The sequence below is a fragment of the Gymnoscopelus braueri genome (assembly GCF_963280865.1).
Source record: "Gymnoscopelus braueri genome assembly, chromosome: 13".
NCBI lineage: Eukaryota > Metazoa > Chordata > Actinopteri > Myctophiformes > Myctophidae > Gymnoscopelus > Gymnoscopelus braueri.
In genome coordinates this window covers 51,828,362-51,846,085 of record NC_137615.1, presented here as the reverse complement: position 1 = coordinate 51,846,085, position 17,724 = coordinate 51,828,362, and the positions used below count along the sequence as shown (strand labels likewise).

General features: G+C 40.4%; 1 protein-coding gene across 1 annotated transcript; it reads left to right on the top strand.

The window, feature by feature from the left end:
- The first annotated feature begins 328 nt into the window (after window positions 1-328).
- LOC308098243 (uncharacterized protein) lies at window positions 329-2,019 on the top strand. The gene is made up of 3 exons (XM_080446526.1): window positions 329-409; window positions 920-1,026; window positions 1,117-2,019. The coding sequence occupies exons 1-3, from the start codon at window positions 382-384 to the stop codon at window positions 1,318-1,320; spliced, it is 339 nt and encodes a 112-aa protein (XP_080302652.1). The 5' UTR covers window positions 329-381; the 3' UTR covers window positions 1,321-2,019.
- The last annotated feature ends 15,705 nt before the right edge of the window (window positions 2,020-17,724 follow it).

Genomic DNA, 17,724 nt, shown 5'->3' with positions numbered 1-17,724 from the left:
CGTTGTATTCCGCGACCGTTTTAACTGCTTTAAGTTGTTATTTTTTTATTTACTATTTTTTGCCCCATGTCTTTGTTTGTTTGGTTAATATATTTACCGTTCGTTTTTATCTATTAGTGTCTTCGGCGTTTATTAGAAAGGGAAAAGTTGCTTGAATGCTGCACAGAGAGAGAAAGAGAGGTAAAGAAATAATGCAACAACTTATTTGCTAAACGTTGACCGTAGCGAAACACATTCTTCTACACTCTGCCACCCTGTCTCTCCGTGTACCCACACTATTATGGCATGTTGTATTCTGTATTATTACATTACATTTTCTTTGCTGTGAAGTGGAGCCATCCAGCTCAGTCCCTGTGTCATCTTCAGTGACACCACAAACTTATGTTTGGCTGGAAAGCATGCAAACTAGGTAACATAAGAATGACAGATCTTGCCTTTGATTTTATAATATGCATTGTTATTCTTTGCATGTGTTGGTAACTATATTCATTTCATAAAGATAAGTTGGCATTATCTTGTCTGTTGTACTTGCTGTAATAGTATTTTATTTATAAACTGTGCTCTTAATCTCCCAGACCATCTGCCCTTCTGAAGCCTCTGCATGTCAACATTATTTTATAGTATTATATCTATGATTTAATTTAAGCACACCGCCATACCCACTGGCTCAACAGCTGGCACCAGCAGCACAGCCTCTGCCCTTCCACACACTACCACCCTCCCAGACCCTCTCTCCACAGCTACAACACCCCAGCCATCACCCCAGTAGCAGTTGAGCAACAGTTGGTGGTAAGGGTTTTGTCACAGGATCCATCATCTGTTTAACTTGCATAATGTTGTGAATTGTATGTTTTATTGTATAACCCCCCCCCCCCGCCTCTTTTTATTGTATACCCACTCCCCCTCGTCACCATTTCAGCCTACTTCCTTCCTCTACACCCCACCCTCACCACTGTTTCCACTGCTACAGCTACTGTTCCCGATGGGCTACCTGGGGTGATCCAAGCAGCATCTGAGCAGCAGCTGGTAAGTATTTTTTTACACTGACAGATGTGCCATTTTCTGATTGTGATATTGTGTTTTTGAATTTGATTTGATGTATCTTATATTTACCAGGCTGTGGAAGTGTGCAGTATCCCAGGGATGGACAGAGTGGATAGGCTGGCAGAGTACTTGGTGGGACTGAGGAAAGAAACTGGCCAAACCAGGTGCGGAAAAACAACAGAGCGCTTCAAGTATTCAAGGAAACCTGAATTGACACCAGGTGTGGAGAGCATGACACGTTGTGTCTTAGGTTCATCAGTATCCCTAAAGTTGTAAAACTTTGTAACATCCATAACCCCAAAAACACAAGGGGGTTCAGTTCATCAAGATAGACTCTAGTCAAAGTAAGATCAGGGAGCTCAGCTGGTTGACCTGTCCAAGGGCCTTAGGCAGCCCGAATGGTAGAAAAATTCTAAATGCAGCTAGTGCCACCAGCCCTGTCCCAGGAAACTGCCCATAGCCAGTATTGTTACTTATACTGTGCCCAAAATGCTGCTATTCCACTTGACCAGTGAATGGAGATGAAGAGGGCAGATGTCTGCCCTCCCTGCTCATTATGCTAGGGTGGGATGACTCAGGGTAGAGGACAGAGTAAAGCAACTTGTAATAGGCCTGGTCTTCAAGATACGCGAGAAAACAGGGATACCCATGTACCTGTCAGACTACTGCGTAGAAGACACACAGGCACAACACCTGAAGGATCTTACTGGACGCAGTTTTGGCACAGAAAGGTGGTCAAATTCGTTACCTTTTATTACTACTCTTGTATATATGATATTACTGTATATTATCGTTTGTCAACTACCAGCAGATAGCAGGTAGATGATACCCAGCTGCATATATCCGTCTCACCAGACAACCCGAATGCCCTGAGTGATCTCACTTCTTGCCTTAATGACATCCATATTTAGACGTGTATAACTTTTTAAAACTTAACGAGAGAAACTGAGATTCTCCTCACCGGCCCCAAATCTGAGAGAGACAAAATTACAGTCAATGCTTGGATCTCTGGCTAGACAGGTCACAGGTGTGATCTTAGCCTGTGACCTAAATTATAATTCCCATTTTAACAAGGTCACAAGAACAGCCTTTCTTCATTTAAGAAACATGGCTAAAGTAAGACCTTTTTTTAATCTGAGAGATGCAGTGCTTAACCACGCTTTTATCACAAGCCGGCTAGACTATTGCAACTCTTTTTAAACTGTTCCACCGTGCTCCAGCACGTATTTTCATGGACTCAGGTTGTTAAGCAGATGAGAAACCTGCCGGGGTTTTCCCGTCTAAAAAAAAAAAATGCTCTGTAGTGAAAGTTCTTGAAATGATGAGACAAAATGAGTGCCTTTTTATATTTTTGGGCCAAATGACAGTGAAGTTACAATTTAAGGACTTTAAGACCCTTTTAATACCCTAAGAAAATAGACCATTACTGCGTCAAAAGTAATCAATAAACTATATAATATAAGAAAGAGGTAAATATTTTGAAAATGGCAGATCTACAAGCTCACAACGCCTCACAATATGTATCTGTGGAACCGAGTCAAACTAAATGTAATGCCTTTTTGTTCCTCCAAGTAACTTCTATTATTAACTTACATTTTCCCCATCAATATGAACTTTGAGTTTTTGACTTTACAAAGAGTGGATAACGTAACCTATAAATGATCACATATGTAATGTCTAATGCTTGTCATTCTTGTTTTTATTCTAAAGCTGAAGTGGCCGGCCTGTTCACTGCCTATGGACACAGGCGTCCTCCAGCTCCTCCTCGGCGATTTCCTCCACGCTCTACCTCCCTCCTACCCCCAGCTGCCAAAAGAGCCCGGTATACCCACACGTTTGTGTGCCTTAGTGACCACCTCAGCGACACGGTCCCACCAAAGTACGAAAAGATGGAGCTGACCACTGCGGGACTTGGAGAAAAGAGGCTGTTTTTCAAGGTAAACTTGTACTTTGTCTATACTCCAAAACACTTAGGGTCTGGGGGGACCCTTGGGGGGGTTTCCAGGGATCAAAAATGTCAACCAAACAACACGCTTTTTGTGGAGGATTGATCGTCTAGTCAGTAAGAATACTCTGAAAATTCTTGCAGGGGCCCTCATTCAAGGTCATTATGATTATGCATGCACTTCATGGTATCACAACACCTCCAAGGCCTTAAAAACAAGGCTCCAAACATCCCCAAAAACTTGTAAGGCTACTTCTTGGCCTCAATCACAAAACCCATCTAACCCCTGCTCATTTTGCTAGGATTGGATGGCTTAGGGTTGAGGACAGAGTACAGCAACTTGCTATGGGCCTGGTCTTCAAGATACACCACAACATTGGGATCCCCCTGTATTTGTCAAAATACTTCCAAAATGTTAATGCAGTCCATGATCATAACACCAGAGGCAGCTCCACAAATCATGTTCAACCCAGATTTGGCTCAACTAAGGGAATGAACTAGTTCTCATGCTATTCATCAAAAATGTGGAATGCCCTACCAAAAGGAGTAAAGGAGTGTAAAACCCTATCCCTACCTATCTATCTGCCTCTTATATTTCATCATGATTTGTGTGCATGGGTTTCTCATCTTAAACAAGCTTAGTGCTTAATGAGAGTTCCAGTTTAGTAGACCTTGTATTGTGAATTTGTACTTCCATGTACTGTCATGTACTATTCTCATGTCTTACTAAATAAACTACATCAATCAATCCACAACAAGATGAACTGTTTAACCCATTAAGTCTTGAGGTCTCAAACATTTTCATACCAAGGACCCCAAATTGATATGCATTTGGCCACGGACCCCCATCTGAAAATGTTTTGTGACAGGGACCCCAGATGAGAAGATATGCGTTTTTTTAATTCCCCCCAAAATGGCAGCGCTTGTGGCACGATGTGATGCTCTGCGAGTTTGTATAACAGCTATTTTTGAAAACTACTGGTTCTAAACGGTGGTTCTAAACCACTGTTTGGAATCCTAACTTTTCTGAAAAACATATTTGTTGCTATATAAATCTAAAAATGACAGATACTTTCCCAGTCATGAGCATGAAAAGGTATAACTTTTCTGATAAACATATGTTGCTATATAAATGTAAAAATGACAGATACTTTCCCAGTCATGAGCATGAAAAGGTCTTGTGTTATGAGCATATAGTGCCATTTTCCTTTAGTTCTTGTAATTGAGTAGTTTTGAAGATGTAACACAAATCCTCTCTTATGGTAGTCCTTAGCACAATATCTGTTCTGACAAGTCTGTTGCACAAAATATTGTCTGGATCTGTGGCTAAATGCATATCAACGTTGCCATTTGTTCTCTGAGTCAACAAAGTGTACCCTTAAAGGTCTGTAACTCAAAGATTGAAATGGGGACCCCTGGAACCCCCCAAGGACCCCTGGTGGTTTCTGGACCACACTTGGAGATTTTAAAGGTCTTGATTTGGTTTACTGTCTAATAAGTTTAACATTGCGACTGTTCTGTTCTGTCCCCCCCCCTTTTTTTTAATAGGCGATGAGAGTGACGCGGCCCACTTCCGTTCTGAAATGGAGTCCGCATATCCTCCCCTGAGAGAGACGGGGGGATTCGAACTTCTCAGAATCACAGGGACTACTAGAAGTAGGGACCTTTGTGTGATCCAGAGCCCTGAACAGGGGTACACTGTGCAGCACCTGCGCAACCCTTCAACTGGCATCGGGCAGGCCACACTGTATGTCAGGCCTTTGCAGAAAAGCATAGATTTTGCGGTACGTGTCAATAAGTGTTTTATTGATGCATTACCTAATATTTAAAATGTCTTTGTAATTGACCTTGATAAATGCTTTATACTTAACATTGTGAAATGTTTTCTCTCATGTAGACCCGTGCCCTTACCTCTCCCTCACAAGCTGGACCCCTAACAAGGTGTCTGTGGTGTAACCAGCACTTCCCATTCAACAACATGAAGAGCCATGTGCAAAAATGCACAGGGTAGGCATTGTCCTTATCTTTGATCGTTCTTACACTTTTGTTTTTGCACTTCAGAATAAAAATTCAACAGCATTGCTCCAGTAGTCTATTAGACTGTCGATTGTGCACACTGCCCGTAGGCCACAGAAGCACCTTCTCTGTTCATGTTTTATCATTGTCTCCGCCAGGCCGACGGTATGGCCAATACTTTGTTTTGTACCCTGTCATTCATCGACACATTGTGAACCTGCATATCTGCTATACTTAATTAAATCTGCTGTTTTCGAAATAGTTTAACATTTTGAAAACTTATGAAACTTCTGACTTAAGACATTCTGCATACTGAGTACAGAATATTTTGATGCCAATACTTTTGTACTTTTGGTTTATTTTTGAATGCAGGAGTTTCATTTGTAACAGTATTACTACACTGTGGTATTGCTACAATGGTATTGCTACTTTTACTAAGTAAAATATCCACCACTGTAGATATGTCTTAAGTACGGTTACTGATGTAATGGTACAGAGAGATTTCAAGTTAATTTGGGAAATTCATGAAATAAATATCTGACCGATCTTTACAGGTCACCCAGTCCACAAATCGTCAACCTGGATTCTGACGATGAGGTCATCCCATCTGGCCCGTCTACCTCTCGGTCTGCCGTCAGCCTGCCTGGCCTGTCTACCTCTCAGTCTGCTGTCGCCCTGCCTGGCCTGTCTAACTCTCGGTCTGCTGTCGCCCTGCCTGGCCTGTCTACCTCTCCGCCTGCTGTCGCCCTGCCTGGCCTGTCTACCTCTCAGCCTGCTGTCGCCCTGCCTGGCCTGTCTACCTCTCAGTATGCCGTCGTCCTGCCTGGCCTGTCTACCTCTCAGTCTGCTTTCAGCCTGCCTGGCCCGTCTACCTCTCAGTCTGCTTTCAGCCTGCCTGGCCCGTCTACCTCTCAGTCTGCTTTCAGCCTGCCTGGCCCGTCTACCTCTCAGTCTGCTTTCAGCCTGCCTGGCCCGTCTACCTCTCAGTCTGCCGTCGCCCTGCCTGGCCTGTCTACGTCCGCCTCTGCTCTGTCTGGCTCGAGTGACTCAAGGGCATTTCTTGAGAGTCTCTTCTCCCCAGGTATAACCACGGGTATACAGTATGAATTGGTAAAGACTTAATTTGAAATGTGAGTTTTAGAAATCTGTTGTTTTCACTGGTCTTTATTTGCTATGTATTTCTGCATCTACTTAGAGTGGAAGGTGGAACCTGACAGCTGTAGAGCTGCGATGCTCTTTAAGACGTGGTTGCTGTCCGACAATGAAAATGAAAGGTTCCTTGTTCTCAGAATGGACTTGGGAGACGACGTAGAGGAGCAAGAGGCCTCGCTTATGTCAACTTATAAGGCTGTCAAGGAGAACTGGGCACGCCCTATTAAGTGCAGACTGGAAGGTACAGTATGTCAAATGTTAATGTCTTGAGAAATCATAACTTTCTAAAGAAAGTTGCCTGACATTTTGCTTTTCCATATAGGCGATCGAGGTGAAGGAGTCATGCGCTTCTTCTTCTCCAGAACCATTAAACTTTTGCAGAATGGCTTCCACTTGAACTTAGGTATGTTGACTGAATAGTTGTTGAGACTGCAAAGTTGTACTGAATGGCTGTTGAAAAAAAATCTGCTTTGTGTCCGCACAGTGCACACCACTCACAATCATGTTACAAACTAATAATTGTGGTAATTTCATCTTTTTATACTTAAATTGTTAAATAAGAAAATGTAAAATTTCTGTTAATTTCATGCGTTTATGGTTCTTTCGATTATTCAAAATGATTAGGCCATTATAAAAAAAATGTAACTAGTGTTAGCAATGCATATTAACAGTCATTCACCTGGCCTTTTTTTAAATTCATGACTTTAACCCTAGCATCGCTATTCTGGGGGGAACATTCACATAAAATGGCAGATCTACATAAAATAGCAGATCTACAAGCCACAACGTGTTGGCACTTGTAGATGAGCTATTTTCAGTGAGATTTGGTGTCGGGGGAAACAATCAGACCATGTCCATAGCAGACAACTAAGTGTTACTGTACTATAATGTATGAAGGGTTTAAGTGGTTGTTTTCTGTGCAGGTCACAAGGCTGTTACAAGGCTCTTTGACGGTGAGACCGATCATTTGGTGCCATGCAATTCAGAGAGGCTTATAGAGAGCGACATGTTCTTCGTTGCTGGTAGGTTGATGCCAAATTATTAAAAGGGTCTATGTTCAATTGTCAAATGGCCATTTTCAGTTAAAGGATAGGACCAGTGTAATTCTTGCAGTTATGGGTTAAGTGTATTGCTCATGGACAATTTGACACATAAACAGTGGCCAGGAGTAAAACCAGTTATTATCAGACCCCACTAGAAAAAAAGTAGTGGGTTTTTATCTTTTTGTAGACTATAATAAATAAGATGGATGACACTAGTCATTTTAATGGCAAGCAAATTTGGGTTAAATTATTAAAATTGCTATACTTTTTGGTTTCATTTAGGGAGGATGATGGGCCATTCTTTCTTGCATGGTGGACCCTGTGTGTCCGGAATTAGTCCGGCTATTGTGCACGTTCTGTTTGGGGGAACACCAGAGACTGCAACAGTCGAATTAACCACTAGCATTAGTTTCAAATGCGGTGCACAACAGTGTGACATAACTGCACATTGCGATGTGACATGTGGTTAAAGACAAAACTTCTCTTTTTGCAGTTTATCATCGAAAACATAGTGTGGCCAGTCCTAGATGAGACTGCTGATGACTACGACGCCCAGTGCACTCTGGATGAGAAGTGCAGAGTGGCAGGGTACCTCCGGACATACATCGAAAGTGGTAATCATTATAAGTTATTAGGAGCAGTAGTGGACCTGAATGCTATAATCAAAGTGAAAATGGGAGACGGCATTTGTAAACTGATTTGACAAAGGGTCTATTTTCAGTCATTGCTACAATTTTAAAGGGATGGATGTGATCATGGTTAGTGCACATTGACACTTTGGTAGTGGTAGGTCTGTGTTGTGTAGTTACCTGGCAGTGGTGAAATAAATGCTTAAAAGTACAAATTATGAAGTAAATTTTTTTTATATCAGTGCTCTCCTTCCTGTATTTACATTTAGAACATTCAATGTAAAACAAAACCTGACCTCTTTCAAAAATGGTAAAGATAGCAGATCTCCCAAACACATCGTGATACATTGTGAGCTTGTAGATAAACTATCAATCTTGTGTTAATTCTTGGTATTCCTTTTTCACCTAAATTATAGCTTCCTCTGAAAAGCTGAAGGCGCTGCTCAAGTTCTGGATTGCGTGGGAATCAACGAACGACAAGATGGATGAGCTGGTGGTGCAAGTGGTCCACGGGGCTCTCCCGATGTCCTCCACGTGTTTTCAAACTCTTCGACTGCCAGCCCACTACGAAGAGTATGATGTGTTCGTCCGTGAATTTGAGGCCTGTATCGGCACCAGTGACACTGGCTTTGGAATGGCGTAGGGCGTGACTATGCGCCAGTGGTGGAGATACTGCAAGGTAGAAGTACTCTGTTACAAGTAAAAGTCTGGAATTCAAATTTACTGGAGAAAAAGTACAAAAGTATTTGTACTGGTGGTGTTATAGGTACTTAAAGTACCTAAAGTACTAAAAGTACTAAAATGTTCCATTTTCAAATAGCCTAGGTATAAAATGGGGCTAACGTGGTTAATGTGTTTTATAATGTAATGATTTATATCTGCAAACTAACTTGTAACTTAAGTTTTCAAATAATTGTAGTGGAGTAAAAGTTCAATATTTGCCTCTGAGATGTAGTGGAGTAAAAGTACATTATACAATTATATTGTATTGAGGCTTATTAGCCAGGGTTAAGCTGCTACTATACAATTGCACTGTTCATATTTTCCCTTAGTGAAACTCCTCACTAATTACAGAAAGGGATTTTGCTGTTGTTAGTTTGGACTACTGTTCAAAACTTTGCACTTATTTTTTTTATACGTTGTCAAATTAGTTTTTTTTCCTTGTTCCTGTTAAATTGCACTATAGACCAATTGTTTGTTTACCAACATTGAGACTGGATGCACAGGTGATTGTTTCACGCAATCAATTCTCAACCTGTTTTGGGGTGCGCTGGTTTCAGCACACCCCAACCCCCTCTTTTGTGTTGGCTGGTGAGGCGCGTCCTAGCGAGACCTGACAGAATGGGTTTCATTGAGCGCATACTGGTTCATATCAATGTGACGTTGTCTGTTAAGGGGTCCATTGAGCGACCTGATAGTGAACTTGCACTACAAAAATGCACTGACTGTTTGAATGTGCGGAATTTAATAAATAATTCTACCTCAACTTTGCTCTGTCAATGTCTGCAAGGTTATGTGAAACGGGAGACATAAGGTAGTGTGGGTAAATGTTTTGTACCCTGTCATTCATCGACACATTGTGAACCTGCATATCTGCTATACTTAATTAAATCTGCTGTTTTCGAAATAGTTTAACATTTTGAAAACTTATGAAACTTCTGACTTAAGACATTCTGCATACTGAGTACAGAATATTTTGATGCCAATACTTTTGTACTTTTGGTTTATTTTTGAATGCAGGAGTTTCATTTGTAACAGTATTACTACACTGTGGTATTGCTACAATGGTATTGCTACTTTTACTAAGTAAAATATCCACCACTGTAGATATGTCTTAAGTACGGTTACTGATGTAATGGTACAGAGAGATTTCAAGTTAATTTGGGAAATTCATGAAATAAATATCTGACCGATCTTTACAGGTCACCCAGTCCACAAATCGTCAACCTGGATTCTGACGATGAGGTCATCCCATCTGGCCCGTCTACCTCTCGGTCTGCCGTCAGCCTGCCTGGCCTGTCTACCTCTCAGTCTGCTGTCGCCCTGCCTGGCCTGTCTAACTCTCGGTCTGCTGTCGCCCTGCCTGGCCTGTCTACCTCTCCGTCTGCTGTCGCCCTGCCTGGCCTGTCTACCTCTCAGCCTGCTGTCGCCCTGCCTGGCCTGTCTACCTCTCAGTATGCCGTCGTCCTGCCTGGCCTGTCTACCTCTCAGTCTGCTTTCAGCCTGCCTGGCCCGTCTACCTCTCAGTCTGCTTTCAGCCTGCCTGGCCCGTCTACCTCTCAGTCTGCTTTCAGCCTGCCTGGCCCGTCTACCTCTCAGTCTGCTTTCAGCCTGCCTGGCCCGTCTACCTCTCAGTCTGCCGTCGCCCTGCCTGGCCTGTCTACGTCCGCTCTCCCGATGTCCTCCACGTGTTTTCAAACTCTTCGACTGCCAGCCCACTACGAAGAGTATGATGTGTTCGTCCGTGAATTTGAGGCCTGTATCGGCACCAGTGACACTGGCTTTGGAATGGCGTAGGGCGTGACTATGCGCCAGTGGTGGAGATACTGCAAGGTAGAAGTACTCTGTTACAAGTAAAAGTCTGGAATTCAAATTTACTGGAGAAAAAGTACAAAAGTATTTGTACTGGTGGTGTTATAGGTACTTAAAGTACCTAAAGTACTAAAAGTACTAAAATGTTCCATTTTCAAATAGCCTAGGTATAAAATGGGGCTAACGTGGTTAATGTGTTTTATAATGTAATGATTTATATCTGCAAACTAACTTGTAACTTAAGTTTTCAAATAATTGTAGTGGAGTAAAAGTTCAATATTTGCCTCTGAGATGTAGTGGAGTAAAAGTACATTATACAATTATATTGTATTGAGGCTTATTAGCCAGGGTTAAGCTGCTACTATACAATTGCACTGTTCATATTTTCCCTTAGTGAAACTCCTCACTAATTACAGAAAGGGATTTTGCTGTTGTTAGTTTGGACTACTGTTCAAAACTTTGCACTTATTTTTTTTATACGTTGTCAAATTAGTTTTTTTTCCTTGTTCCTGTTAAATTGCACTATAGACCAATTGTTTGTTTACCAACATTGAGACTGGATGCACAGGTGATTGTTTCACGCAATCAATTCTCAACCTGTTTTGGGGTGCGCTGGTTTCAGCACACCCCAACCCCCTCTTTTGTGTTGGCTGGTGAGGCGCGTCCTAGCGAGACCTGACAGAATGGGTTTCATTGAGCGCATACTGGTTCATATCAATGTGACGTTGTCTGTTAAGGGGTCCATTGAGCGACCTGATAGTGAACTTGCACTACAAAAATGCACTGACTGTTTGAATGTGCGGAATTTAATAAATAATTCTACCTCAACTTTGCTCTGTCAATGTCTGCAAGGTTATGTGAAACGGGAGACATAAGGTAGTGTGGGTAAATGACTACCTGCTAATGTATTCAAAGTAAATCATGGGACATGAAGTACACACTGTATTTTACAGTTTTTTCATAGTCAAAATATTGAGTAAAATGGAGATGGGGTAATCTCACTAGTGAAATAACTTGGGGCAATTGTTTGTGCTGCCAGTGACAATCCCAGTACACTAGCAACAGTGAATTTAAATGTGTGAAATACGGAATTTAAATGTGTGAAATACGGAAACATCTCATTGCCACCACAAGCTCTGTCAAGTAGTGACATCAAGAGATGGGTATCCATATGCACAAGGGTACATCTTTCACATGGGAATTACATGTAAACAAACTGGCACAACTGCAACGTTGATGCCAGTTAAATAATTACATGGGTACTCATTTTGTTGTGCAAGGGGATGGGCTAGTTACTAGATGGGCATTCCAAAATGCTCCAAATTTGATACAAACCTAGAAAATGTATAAGCAGACAGGTTCTGTTGAGAAATGGGCCGATTTTCCCAATTAAAAAGAATTACACACACTGACTTTTCAAAAGCTCCCAGTCAAGGCTTTATTCTAGATTAACATTTGACAGTCTGAAGATACAGTGTCTGACACGAGGGTCAACACATGCCTTGTCTATTGCTGATGATTTCTCTGTAAGATCTAATAGCCATGTATGCAGAAAAGTGTTCACAATAAGCCATGACACTATTCTATGTTTTGTGTCGGTATTCATCTGGCAAACATCATCGTTGTCATTCAGGTACTGCTCACATAAGTCAGTCAAGTATAATTTAGAGAATGTGTACAGTTCAAGATTGCCAAGGCCATATGGAACATTGGAGTCTGGCAGATATTTAAGTTCTTGTTCACTACATTGGTGAGGGAGTTGGATCTCGATGTATGGTAAATGCCCTCCCAGTCCACACCAGTCTTGATCAACCTGAAATGATAGAATATTGAGCATTTTGATCATTTGAAATATATTCTGTATACATATAAAATATGTTTTGAAGTCCTTTCTTTAATTGTGGTTGAGCCAGAGCCCAAGAAATGTTTTGAAAAACTAACTTTCAGGATCTAACAGTAAGATCTCTAAGCATACCTGTTGGAAATCTTTTTGGTTAGGGCTAGTACTACTGCAATGGTGAACAGTTCAACAGTTGAAAATGTGGAAGTTGCTCTTCCTCCAGAAAATGGTAGTGTGTAATTAGTGTGGTTATTTTTGTAACATGTTCTACCCCTAGATAATGTTGCCAAACACGGACTGAGAACATTGATTGATACTGGGTTAACACTTCTAATTGTACCTCATAATTGCTTACCTGTCGAGATGGTAATCCATATTGCTGAACAGCAGACAAGAAGCCATAGAGTACAGTTGCAGCTCTGTTGTTTGTGGCAGCGTTGAGATACACAATCAGCTCTGAGAATCCATCTAAACCACCATGAACATTGATTCTCCATCTGCAATGTGAAAATATGTGTAAATACATCAACAAATACCACAAAGAAGAAATTGTATAATATTGACTAATAACTGGTTGACCACATTGTGAACTTGTGTCATATTGTAACCTATAACCCAACCTGTCTCCCTCATAATATTTACCCAAGTGAATAATTCCAAATCATTTGGTTCACTAACATCTCCTTTGATATTAATATCTACGCTTGCCACAATTATGGTATGCTACACATGAGTTAATATTTCAAATTATATGAATATATTAAAAAAGGCATCCAGATTTCTTTGGAATTCTTTACAGTTTCAAAACGTGATGATGACAAGTAACGTTTTTCATCTCCATTTCAGGTTAAGGTGGGATGTTATTGTTATGTCTCAAGTGAGGTCAAAGTTAGGGTTAAGGTCAGATCAGATCCATACAGTTAACTCTCCTCTACCACCACCTAGTGTATGTTGTGATATCGATTGTGATTGGTTGGTGCACATACTGAAGGGTTTGTCATCAGAGTCAGTGTGGTGGAAGTACTGTACTGTGTATGTTTACATGCAGCAGTCTGTTTAATAAACTCCATGTTACAGCACATCATCATCCAGACTAATTGTGCACAGTGTAAAACAAGACTACAGTAAAATTGCACTTCCTTGTACATTATCTTACTTTGATATGTAGCCCTCTGGAGTTGCTGGAGTACAGATCAGAATTCCTGTAAGAAAACAGTGTCAATATGATCATTATAAAACACGTTCGTTTGAACAATCTGTATAGGGTATGTTATGGTGTGGGGGAGCTTCAATATTAATTACGGGTACAGAACTGGATAACCTATATGCACCCATGCCGTGACCAAATGCAATCGCGCATAAAAACAAAAAGTTCGTATGCAAAATACAATTGTGCATAACAATACACCAGCAATTGCACATCAATCAAAGAATCAGCGAGATTCATGATATTATTGTTATCGGTCGGGTGGTTGTAACTGTCGGCTATTGCCTCTGGAACACCCGAGAGTTAAAGAGGGAGATTAAGCCTAGGGAAGCCTTCTGATAGCACTGAGCGCACAGGCCAATACAAACTAATACGTGAGTGCGCTCCCAGTGCGCATTTCCTAACGCACCAGAGAGAGCTCGCCTCACACAATTAAGAACACACAAAAGAAAGCGCTCATTTCTGGCGAAAGAACGTCATGAATGATAATATATGACGATGATGATGAGATGAGACCCGTGCACGGCGCCTGATATGTAGCCGAAACAATTGACTGCGGTAACGATAGCCGTCAGCCGCCTGGCTCACGTTACCGCAGTGGTTTCCAGCCGCGTATTATTACGCATGGAGTAAATTCTATAGGCTACAGGTCAGGAAGTGAATTTCACATGCAGGCTGTATACACACAATAATGTTAATCAAACTGTCTATAGCTCAATGCAGTACATGCACACCTGACCTGTAGTACAGTGTACAGTACCTAGTGTACAGGTCCTGTACACTAGGCTATAGTAAAGTCAGTCAGCAACAGAAACCTCACCGTTGGTCACCAGATCCACACATCACCATGGCGCATCAGACGAACGATACAAATGAACTGTAACGCACACACATAGCCTAGGGGCTACTGTACATACTAGCCTACTATGCAATGGTTGCTTTGGGGATGCAACGGCCTTCTTGGGAGGTGCTATAGCACTGCTTTATAAAGCACCCTCCTAGCGCAGCCTATAGTATTACTACAATACAAGGTCTACCGGGTAAGCCTTTAACTTAACACTGATTGAAAATACGTTTTTGCATCTTCAGATCAAAAAACACTAAAGTTATGGATTGCAGGCTGCAAGCTGTGCATTTGCGATAACACACTTGATTATTCTATTGTAAACTCACCTCTGACCATTTTCTGCCAGTCTCCTTCGAATAGTACGAGGTGAAACTCCAAAGACACCAGTGATTTATTGGGTTGACAGTCACTGGCCAGATGTATATGGAGTATATCCAGTGGACTTTCCAGCGTCGGATGTCCAACACCAGTGGCGGCCAATGACACGGTCACTTCTTCTTTGACATTCTCCATATCAACTCGGTGTTCAATCGCTTTTAGAGTATTGACTATTTGTTTATCAGCATATATATCTTGCAAGAGCGCATACTCCCCAGCATTGCCAAGAGATCTTCAATGCGCATTAAAATAGCATCTGCAGATAAACTGGCATTCTCCATCTGATCTGCTAAAGTAAACATCGCATCCCTTAACTCATTCATATCTGCCATAACTTTACTTCATTAAAGATTAATTTATAATACTTTACCTACATATAAAAAACACTAGTGACATATTTACTGGGATTTAAAAATGGCGGAGCTGGTTTGCAGACAGACCAAAATAATCGAGAGCAAGGGATTACCCAATCAGAAAATAGGTCCCGCCCTATGGTCCCGCCCCGTTCCTGTTGATTGACAGACGGCGATGTCAAACCATGATTCGGTAAATGGAAGCCATTCTTTTGAAAAGACAGCATGAAATAAAAAACCCATTTAATAAATACCAAAAATAAATAAATAAAAAGCACAATTAAATGAAAAACACTAAAAAATAAATAAAAGTATTTATTTATTTATTTGCATCTTTTATTTATTTCATTGCGTTTTTTACATATTTCATTATGGTATTTGTTATAACATTTTTTGGACCAATGTACCTTATGAAATAGCTAAAAGTGGCAACATGTAATATACATAGGTTGACATTAAAAGTCACAATGAAATAAATATAAAACGCAATAAAATAAAAAACATTACACAATAAATAAATACATTTATTTATTTAATTGTATTTTTTATTTATTTAATTGTATTTTTATTTATATCATTGTGTATTTTATTCATTTCATTGTGGATTTTATTCATTTCATTGCGATATTTATTTTTTAATTTTTGGACCTTTGGACTTGATTAAATAGCTATAAGTGGCATCATGTAATACATATAGGTTGACATTAAAAGTTACAATGAAATAAATAAGAACCACCAAGAAATAAATAGAAAACCCAATGATATAAAAAAAAATACACAATAAATAAATACATTTATTTATTTAATTGTATTTCTTATTTATTTAATTGTATTTTGTATTTATATCATTGTGTTTATTATTTATTTCATTGTGGTATTTATTATTTAATTTTTGGACCTATGGACTTCCATATTCCACACTCCCTCAGTGAAGACTCAGACATGACACAGGAAAATGGAATCCTCCATATGCCTTGAAGTGTAGAGCCAGAACTCGTTTTTATTGAGACAGCAGAGCCACAGCCCAGGTGTGTACACACCACAGATGATGACTTATGGTTCCAAGGCGTGAAAGATAAAGCAAGCAATGGTTTCCACTCTTCCTGGTGTTTCATCTCCAGTCTACCATTACAGTTACTGGTTCCTCCCACCAACCGGACATAATCTGACTCTGTACAGAGACAAGAGAGTAAACAGTAAAAAGTAATGTTACTCTCACTGGTAGAAGATCTTCTAATCTATAATTATTTGTTCTTTGATTTGGTTTACCTGCTGTTTTGTATGTTTGTTTATCCTGAAGAGCTGAGGAGGCAAATCACAAAATAAATTAGCTTCACCGTAGCGGTTCCATTTGTACACTCTCAGAGCTATGGGGGTCGTGGAAATGAAGAAGTCTGAGAACTACAGTGTGCTACACAAAATGGAACAGAGCGAATAGTATAATTGGTAACACCTGTGAAGGAAGTGATAATATGGCTGCTGTGCATAGAGCCTATTGCAGCAGTCTGTATGCATGCACACTGCGTGCGTGCGTGCGTGCGTGCGTGCGTGCGTGCGTGCGCGGGTGTATCCAAGAGTGCTGTCGCAAGACTTGGCCAATATCTTTTTAGGAGTCGCCAGGCAGAAAGGTTGAGAACCAACAATCTAGACTATTGCCCCGATTGGTTTGACCCTTTGTCATTCAGTACTAACCTGCAGTTGTGTAAAGTAACTAGGTACATTTACTCAAGTACTGTAGTTCACACACCCGTGCACATTTCTGAGTGTGGGTTACTGTAGTAGTCCATGAGCCAGACAGGATTTCATTATCAAATCATACCTATTAAATTGTTCATAGGTCAATATAAGTAAATTAATATATTATAACATTTCCACACTAGCAGCTTTTTCATATTTATCACACATTTTGTCATTTTCACCCATACACCTATGATAGATGAATAGGATGACAAAGTTAAAAAAAAATGTTATCACCATGAAACTTCCCCAGCTGATTACTTGAAGACAATGATTTAGCGTATTACAAGTTTTCTGAAATTGTATATTTAAATATGAAATGTAGGCATTACATGATAAAAAATAACGAGGGAATATTCAATATCTATATGTATCACTCCATAAATAAGAAAATACTGTGAGCAGGCATAAAAAACACGTTTTTTTTGTACACCAAGTCAAAATTGACAAATGAGTTTGTTTCATATGACACAGAGAGTCTGTTGTATTGGTGAACAAGGCCAAGGGAGGGATATAGTAGGGAGAAGGTTCAGGGGTTCTGGGACACATCAGGGGCCAGGCACAGCAAATTAGTCCTCTATTTCCGAGTCAGTCAAGTCTGCCTCTGTGATAATCAGGTCCTCTTTTTTTTTTATAGACATTAGGAACATGTTGGTTCTCAGCACATACCTTTCAAATCTGGGATATTTACAAGACTTATTTTCCAATTATTCGAATTGTGTGCAAAATCCTGCATTAAAAAGCCATATGGCATATATGGAAGTATTGAATAAGTAAAATAACCTTTCCAATCCATTCCCCATACTTGAATTGTGCAGAAAAGTGCGCTCATAGGTCTCTACACAATAATGGCTCAAAGGTTGATCATATATTGGTTGTAACAATGTACGTGTGATAATATAGGGGTCCACATATTCAACGCATGATAACTACCACGGCCATTTAACCATATGTGGAAGTTTTGAAGAAGTAAAATAACCATTCCAATCAATTCCCCATAC

Bases quoted from the DNA above. Each gene is read 5' to 3' on its own strand.
- LOC308098243 (XM_080446526.1), top strand. From the start codon at position 382: ATGTTTGGCTGGAAAGCATGCAAACTAG. The intron at 410-919 runs GTAACATAAGAA...TCACCATTTCAG, and splicing joins CTGGAAAGCATGCAAACTAG to CCTACTTCCTTCCTCTACAC. The intron at 1,027-1,116 runs GTAAGTATTTTT...TATATTTACCAG, and splicing joins CAGCATCTGAGCAGCAGCTG to GCTGTGGAAGTGTGCAGTAT.